At 39.1% G+C, this 9,028-nt stretch overlaps 2 protein-coding genes across 2 annotated transcripts; one reads left to right on the forward strand and one right to left on the reverse strand.

Annotated features, from left to right (window-relative positions):
• Positions 1-1,440: 1,440 nt before the first annotated feature.
• LOC134752089 (translocon-associated protein subunit delta) lies at positions 1,441-4,653 on the forward strand. Its single transcript, XM_063687650.1, has 3 exons — positions 1,441-1,784; positions 3,883-4,039; positions 4,515-4,653. Exons 1-3 carry the CDS (start codon positions 1,533-1,535, stop codon positions 4,613-4,615), a joined length of 510 nt encoding a protein of 169 aa, XP_063543720.1. The 5' UTR covers positions 1,441-1,532; the 3' UTR covers positions 4,616-4,653.
• A 760-nt stretch (positions 4,654-5,413) lies between these two features.
• LOC134752106 (cytochrome c oxidase assembly factor 4 homolog, mitochondrial) lies at positions 5,414-9,028 on the reverse strand. The gene is made up of 2 exons (XM_063687668.1): positions 8,821-9,028; positions 5,414-6,650 (listed from the first exon to the last, which is right to left on the reverse strand). Exons 1-2 carry the CDS (start codon positions 8,917-8,919, stop codon positions 6,540-6,542), a joined length of 210 nt encoding a protein of 69 aa, XP_063543738.1. The 5' UTR covers positions 8,920-9,028; the 3' UTR covers positions 5,414-6,539.

Below are 9,028 nucleotides of genomic sequence, written 5' to 3' on the forward strand. Positions count from 1 at the left end.
CATTACAGTCAAGGGCCTACCGCTAACAACGAAATTTGCAAGTTGCAGGCGTCTTTCTCTTTTCCTCCAATGAAGGCGTAATTAGAGTGACAGAGAAATATGCCCGCAATTTGCAAACTTCGGTGTTTGCGGTTGGCCCTAAAGTAATTTCTAATGACTATTCCAAACGGGACGATCAAATTGACCAACTTAAAATAAATTGGCGTCAATCTCATCTAGCGTCCACACTCCCACAAGCACACAATTTAACCACCAATTTTAGATTTATTTTTAAATGCCCCAACGCGCATATTAGGCCACGATTACACTTGTAAGTTTTCAATCAGTTTTACTTCGTAAGTAGGGACACAGCTATACTACAGAATGAGATATGAATATCGTTATCTCATTCTAGCAAATAGCTTTGTCCCTACTTACGTAAGTAAAACTTACAAGTGTAATCCTGGCCTTAGCGTCGAAAATTGGCATTCTTGCATCGTGATAATCTTACAATCGAATCAAGTGGGATCGCCGAGCCAATTTTGTTTTTGCGTCCACACCACATGATTTAAATTTAATGAAATATCTTGAAAATTTGACCCGAGGGGCTACCGCGAAAACCGAAATTCGCAAAGTGCGGGGATCTTTCTCTTTTACTCTAATGAAGGCGTAATTAGAGTGACAGAGAAAACTGCCAGCAATTTACGAACTTCGATTTTCGCGGTTATAGCCCTGGACTGGCCTTAAAGACTGTCAATTTTTTCAAAGCTTAAGCTCGCTCCAGACTACGCGGCGCCAAGCCGCGAACGCGAGTGTGGAGTCGATTTCTCTGATAGCGAACTAGCTTCGCGCACGAGTGTGGAGGGCGCTTCAGGCAAAGTACCCTATCCCATTGTCACTATTATTTATTTCTCATGGTAATTTTTTTATAAATAACTTTTTGTAATTTAATTTTGAAAGATGAAACTCCCCTATGGTGATTTATGTTTTTTTAATAGATTTACCTAAAGTATTTCAGTGATTTCAGGATATTTGTTGCTAATATCGATCGCAGCCATAAAGATTTGGCGTTTTGGCCACAAGCGCCCTCCACACTCATGCGCGAATTGCGGCGCGTAGCCGCGAACGCGAGTGTGGAGTCTAGTACGCTAATCAGCGAAATTGACTACACACTCGGGTTCGCGGCTTCGCGCCGCGTAGTCTGGAGCGCGCTACACGTCATCGGTGATGTTTCAGGTTACGTTCAGAATATAAATTATTTTACAATAGTAATAAAACTAAATTACTGACCACAAAAAGAATCGGTACTGAAATAATTACTAGTTAGTACAAAGATAAACCAATTACTTAATTATTATTTTCTGTAGCTTTGTAATCAATACTATTAACTAAGTAGAGAGCAAATTAATAAGATGACAAATAAACTTTTTTCTTTCTGATGTTACGTTCAGAACGCTTCAATACGTGGACGACATTCATCGGGGAGACGTCGAACAGTTTCCTATTAGATTTTATTTAGTTTAAGATATAAAGGTCACAAAGAAGTTAGCAAAATGGTCACAAAATACGTTATTGCCCTTTTTACCCTCTGCTCTATGAGCGGAGCATTAGCCCAAAGCTGCCAAAACCCTCAAGTCGAGGCAGCTTCGTTCACAAGTTTAGATGCGACCGTGGTGACACAAATAGCGTATATCACGGAGTTTACGCTGAAGTGTGACAATCCTCTGCCTCCGAACTACGCTCTGTATGCTGAGGTTGAGGGTAAACCGCTGACTGCTGCCCGTATCGGAGAGAACAAATACCAGGTTAGTGTAACCTCAAAATATTTCATTTTGCCGATTTTTTTTTATACTATCTCTGTAATTAGAAGTCAGAACTATACTATATTCCGTTTATTATTTTTTAAGTTTTTGTATCAGAAAAACATAAATATCATTAAACTTCTCTGATCTAAATAGGGCACAGTGAAATTAGAAAGGATCGTAATTGTTGTATCGTAAAATAAATCTGACATACAGTTAGATCTGTCTTCTGCATACAAGTTAAGTGCCAATATCTATAGCTTTTGATGAAATTTAATCGTAAAAAATTACGAACACATAGGAAAGAAAGACAAGAAAAAGGAAAGACTTTCTCTAAGGACAAAACATTATCAAGTTTGATTCTGGTTCTTTGAATATGTAATTTAAACGTCAATGTGTATTATGGATCATGTATTTATCTAAAATAAATGATGATCATTTTATTTATTTTTTTATTACAAAAAGGCAAGCATTTGATCGCAATCTCACCTGATGGTAAGTGCCGATGCAGTCTAGGATGGATCATGCTTAACCTAAAAGATGTCTATTCACTCTCGATTTAAAAAGATCCAAGTTATAGTGGACTGCGAATATATTTGCAGGAAGTGAATTCCACTCCTTAGTATTTGTGAAAATTATCACAACAACAATCCCATGACAATTCTCGTAGATCAAAATAAAAGAAGTCCCCAATATGTATTGCTCAAAAAATCACTAGTTTTCACATTTCTAAGAAACCAGACTAGTTCTGTTGTCTTTATGCTTGGTTTACACTGGCTTTTAGAAGAAGAAAAAAAACCTACAATAATGATCCACCTGTTGTCTGCATCTATCTTTAAGAGTTACACAAACCCGCTGCCAAAAAGCCACTCCCATTCAATGAGGGCTAACGCGTATGAATTCGCTGCTAGGGGCGCTAGTGTAGATGGTGGTCTTTTCCATAGTTCGAAATGTCAAATGTCACTTGTCACTTCAATGACTGACAGCTGTTCTTTAGTCTTTTGGACCTCCATCAACAGAGGCGCCAACTGGTGAGCAAAAAAACGATAGCCCTCATTGAAGAAACATTCTCATTTTAAAATACAATACAATACAATTAGGTAGCCTTTAAACACTGACTCATTTAAAGTTATGTTTAGTTTCTTTATAATTGATTATTAATTTTCACTAGTCAGGTTGTCGGGATTTCCGACAAAATGCCCTTCTAAAGCTTTCCAGTCATCTCAGTTTCGAGCGGTTCTTATCCACTTTGGTGGGAAATCATCCTCCCATCTAATTTTCGGGTGTCCCTGACCTCTCTTGCTGTACACCCCAGGCCAAAAGTATGGAAACAATGTTGTTTTCTTTAATATCTCATGTTTCTATCTTTGTTGTATATATTTGTAAACTAAGACTAAAAATATTAAAAATACTGTTGAATTGGCAACTATCAAAGCCAGAGTAATTTGCTTTTAAAATTTTCTATTATTATTTTTACCAAATAGTCAATGAGTAGTATAAAATCCATCGCTTAAAAGATCACACTTTTCTATTCAAAAACAAGCTTGTTTCCATACTTTTGGCCTGGGGTGTATGTAGGAAACCAGTTGGTTCTATTTTGTGACCATTTGTCTATGAGTCTAATGAAAATAGACTCATTTTACAATAACATGCAACTTGGCATTAACATAACATTTTGCATTTATCTATGTTTGGTTCATAAAAAAATCTAGATAAATGTTGTTATACAATGAAAATAGTGAGTAGAAGTTTTGGATGTAACGAAGACCAGACATAGATATTATAAATTCCAAATTTCATTTTTCAGTTATTTCAAAATGTTTGGAAATGAGAATGTAACCTCAATTGTACAGAGGCAAAAAAAGAGTAGAAATTAAAAAGTGGCAACACTGTAGTTTCTTCCCTTTCAAATCAATCTAAGAAAAACGGGACGACACTACAGTGTTGCCGCTTTATAATTTCTACTCTTTTTTGCCAGACTATACTGCAGGGTTCTTGTGACTTATTGTTTTTCTAAATCTGCACCTTTTACTAATTACTAGTAAGAAGTGCAATAAAGAGTATTATATCTATCTAATGATCTATTGATCACAATCTTCAGGTCTCGTGGACCGAGGAGCCCGCTCGCGCCCGATCCGGCACGCACGAAGTCCGAGTGTTGGACGAGGAAGGCTGGGCCTCGCTGCGTCGCGCTCGCCGCGCCGACCCCGCCGCCATCGTGCCCCCGCTACTGGCTGTCCAGTTGTCCCACCCTGGCAGTGAGTACCACCAACCTTTCCTCTTCTTCTTTGTTATGACTGGAGTTAAATGATTCCTATGACTGTTCCTTCGAGCCTTTTTTTGTTGGGCTTATTTAACACTTTCGCAACCGGATAAAATTTTGAACAATACCCCAGAAACCGGTCGTCTATAGCTGCGTATAAAAGGGCGGATTGTCCGGCATCTGAGCAAGTTCACGAGTGCCTACCAGGCGGGTTCTCGGTAGTCAGTGTAAAAAAAATATTGAAGAAACATGTTTTTACCATATTTTTAACCGCCTTAAAAAAATGGTTCTCAGTTTGACCCGTATGTTTGTATGTATGTATGTTTTATTATTTAAATGTAACAATAAAAAAAAAATGTCCACTAAAATTTGACGTGGCAGTCATATAAAAGTAAGCTGTCATAACTGCACGCGTGTGTTAAGGACTTTCATTGTATCAATTGCATAAACCACTATTTTTTGTCCGGCAGGTTACTCCGGCCCTTGGGTGAACTCCGAGGTGCTCGCTACTGCTCTGTCGGTGCTGGTGGCCTACACAGCTCTCCGCAACAAGAGCAGAATCCTTGCTTAAATGTTATTTATTTTTATATTTAATAAATCTTTTCTAATTTAACCTGTTTCTTTTATACTGTATCTGTACCCTTGAAATTTTTTTATTTTCAAGTTGCATCTTAATTTTCAAAAACTGGAACTTAAGTTGTATAGAAAATAAATTACTAGTCTGTATTGTAAAACCAGGACGTCAAGTATTTGCTCACATTTACATGGGATTCGGGATTTTGAGAGCGAAATACCTCAGTCCAATTTGATGGCATCCTGTAAAATCTTCTATAACAAAGTAAGATATTATATTCATTGGTGTTGGTTAAACTGTTGGTGTGTTCGCAAATAGCCGAGTCCACACAGAGCGAGCATACGCGCGAGGCAATTTCCTCGCGCACAAGACGGCCAGTGTAGACGTGCCTCGGCCGAGGCGGCGCGTGCAAGGCATGTCTACACTGGCCGTTTTGTGCGCGAGGAAATTGCCTTGCGCGTATGCTCGCTCTGTGTGGACCCGGCTAATAATTACTCTTCTTTCTTTGGTGAATATGAAAACTGATGTATTGGTTACCATTTCAGACAATATGTAAATAGTTACAAAGTCGCAATGGCTACCCTTTCCGTCTACACAACATATTACCTACAGTTATATGCTTATATGTATGAAAAGCGAGGAATGTGTTTGTGCAGAACCAATACAAGAACACGCTAAGCGAGGTTAGGTATTTGAAGTGATTCTATTGGTTCTGGTGGAAACGCAAATTTTCATAAAAAAACTAAAAAACATACTAACTACTCATTTTTATTTCAAAAATAACAATATTTTATAGTTATTAATTTATATAAATAATGCCAGCATAAAAATTAAGATAGTCGACGCGCGTTATTATTACAAAATATTGTAGCTACCGTTTGTACCGCCTGTACACACCGGCTGCGAGTGCGTAGAGGTGCACGTGCGTGTTGTATTATACAGTTTCTTATGAGCGACGGCACACCGCATGCGTGACGTGTGCGTGAACAGCTCCAACATTTTAGCGCACGTGCGCTCTGGCCTTTAACAGTTGAAGCAGATGGCTTAATATATTATGTGATAACAAGTACAAGGTTTGTTGCCTCATCATCTTCCGCTATCAACATACACTGTATCTACAATATATTAAATTTTTGCGCTACTTTACGCATCTTAAGCGCGCGGTTGTTTTATGCGATAAACGCAGCGTTGAACGCATGCGATCTACGGAATGTAGGAAAAATGACATTTTATATTAGATAATCTAATGACACTATTATTGTTTTACGCGGTAAACGTTGCGGTAACCGCGCATAGTAAATTTCCATACATTCCGATAACGCATGCTCTCAACGCTGCGTTTATCGCATAAAACAACCGCGCGCTTGTTTCATCTTAGGCACATTTATCATATAAGCTGATATTTTTCGAAAATTCAGAGCATGAGTACTGTCTTATAAACGTTATAAACAATACAAAAACGTCACACACGCCAAGGCCCCAGGCGCAAGCGAGCTAATGTAAACCTTACTTGAAAGTGTGAAGCTTACTTTGACAGCGTACGTCATAACACCTACTGTCCGCGCGCTAATTCCGTGCATTCGGAGGTCGAGGAAGTGGGGGGGGGGGGGGGGGGTGCGCCGCGCCCGTACGTACAAAATGACACCACTCTGTCATGACGCCCAACATTCCTCACCCGTGCACGGAATTCGCGCGCGGACAGTATAGTTGTCCATGGCGCGGTGGGCACGACAAGTAACGACGACGACGGACGATGTTCTTGGCGTACAAAAGGTTAATTCATACTTTAGTAATTATTTATCAATAAACAAAGTACAAATACACAAAATCATTCCTGCACCCAAAACGCCAGGGTATGGTGATGTGCCTAAGCTAATTCTTGATGTTTATGATGCCACGCTCCTCAGAGTTAGCTTAAGAGTTAGTTCTTGGCTTTGGTCATTTCCTCCTGCTTGTGCTTGCCGATACAAGTGCGGAACTCCTCGACTACTGTTTGGCATTTTCTCCAATCCTTTGTGGTGGCTATGCACTCCTGGTGGGAGGAGTACAAAAAATGGTTTATATGTGTAGAACATAATGTAAGACCGTCTATGATTAGTGTTGGTTAAAGGTCTCCGGCAAGCTCGGTTCTCCATGCAAACATACTTCCGCTCTCATTTTAAAACAACTACCTAGATTGCTCTGAAACTTTGTACTTACAATAGGATAAGGTATATCTATGTCTGTAATTAGTTTATGTAGCTTCAGATACTATAGTTAAAAAAATACAGTGAATTTAAGTTTTTCATACAAAACTTGTTTTTGCTCTATTTCGTTTGTTTTATAAACTGGAGCTATATGAACTAATTACAGACCTAGATATACCTCATGTCATTGTATGTGCAAAGTTTCATTACAATCCAACACGTAGTTTTAAAATGAGAGCGGAACTACGTTTGTATGGGAAGGTGCAATTCGGCCGAGCTTGCCGGGGACTCTTAACACTCTTTGAGTCCTCTGCTTTAAAACTACTTAGTTTTCACTCTAATAATTAAATTGAAACTTAAGTTTTTTTTACTGTGTCTTTTGTAGAGACTTGAGCACTTTTTAGAGAACTCAATAAAAAAAATGTACATGCATTGTCTTCAGAATTAATAAGCAAAACTACACGTAAGTACAATAACGGCTAATTTCTACTTTTAGATAAAACCTACAAAATTGCTGGAGTCTTTATTCGGAGGCCTGAGTCCTCCTGGGATTGTGCAAACTCGGATTACATGCATTAACGACCAAAAGGTATTAAAACGATTTTCAGCTTCATTATTATTCACAAGACGGGTTGTGAATAATAATGAGTAAAAATCGTGAAAGTTTAAATCAGTGATTCAGCTTGTTGGGAATTAATACTTTGAAAAAGTCTAATTTGATTGGCCTAACTTAAGACTGAAGTGCGGAGTTTCGTAAAATGGACTCAATACAGGGCCGGGCTCTTAGACTCTTTGGCGATGACCCATCTGTCAAGTCAAGGATACAGAGCCTTGAGCATCGCCGTCGAGTCGCTTGCCTATCGGTGTTCTATCGGATACATTTCGGGGAGTGCGCACAGGAACTGCACAACCTGATCCCACCTTCCCCTTTCCATCATCGGACATCCAGGCGCAGGGAGCGAATGCACCCGTTTGTGGTCCACATTTCATTTGTTCTGACGAAATGTTTTGCCTCCTCCTTTTTGGTACGGACGGCTAAGGAATGAAATGCGCTCCCGCCATCTGTATTCCCTGATCAATATGACCTCGGTCTCTTTAAAGCAAGAGTGAATAGGCTGTTGTTACTGAACCGGTGAGCTCCATCTTAGGCCCTGTCTTCACTTTCCATCAGGTGTGACTAGGGCCAATCGCCGATCAGTTTATAATATAAAAAAAAAATCTAGTTGAATTCATCAAGTATAGCTCAAAAGACTCATTTCTAACAAACCCTATCTACAAGTTGTTCGCGTTGCTTCTAATTCTTACATACGTTTGTAGACATACTTCACTAACAGAGGTTTGGTAAAGCAAAAGAAGCAAAGCACTGCCTTATTTAATGTGTCTGATCGTCAATGTTCTTGCCCTATGTTGACCGTCTTCCTAACAAATTTTATATGGGACTCTATTGTGGTTTGCCATATATTGTTTGTCCACATTTTAGTTAGTCATAATTTGGTTTTTCTCAGTAACGCGTAACTTTTCAGGATTGCCATAAAACAAACGTTTTTTTTTGTTGTTGATGGAGTGTTAAAATGCGTTACGCATTCCCCCGGCTGGGGAGCCATTGGGGGATATGTGGGACCCTCCTGCAGCCATCCCCTCCTATAGAGAGGAGAGGAGGTGTACCCACTAAAAGCCACTCCGGCATCACCCGTCTTACCATTTTGAAGGAGCCATGGGATGCCATAAAACAAACCTAACCTAACCTATCTATAGGATAACCTGAGGAAAATCCTGAAAGGTAACGGTTTCAGAATTATGACTAATGATAATATGACAATCATTACATTATGATTTTCGATAATTATGTTAAACAAAGGGACCCCATTTTATTTTTACCGGTTTTCCCCACACATTTTTATGTTTATTAGACTAGATGTGTTTGCAATAAATATAGATAGAGAGGTCAAACGACGAACGAACGGAGTGGTTTACGTAGGACCTCAGTCCACAGGCAAAATAAACGATAAGAATTACCTGCACTTTATAATGTAATTCAAGGCATCCAGTTTTCTTCAGCATGGTTTCGACGGGGTCATCGTCATTATCTGGTACGTCTCGAGGTTTCACCGTCATGTTGAGGGTTTATTTCATTAATTAACAAATTCTATTTTTATGATTTCTAATTAAATAAATAAAAGGCCCAACTCGCCGAGAGCAAGTTGGGACAATTAATTACACTTCT

Source organism: Cydia strobilella, chromosome 24, assembly GCF_947568885.1.
Source record: "Cydia strobilella chromosome 24, ilCydStro3.1, whole genome shotgun sequence".
Taxonomy (NCBI): Eukaryota; Metazoa; Arthropoda; class Insecta; order Lepidoptera; family Tortricidae; genus Cydia; species Cydia strobilella.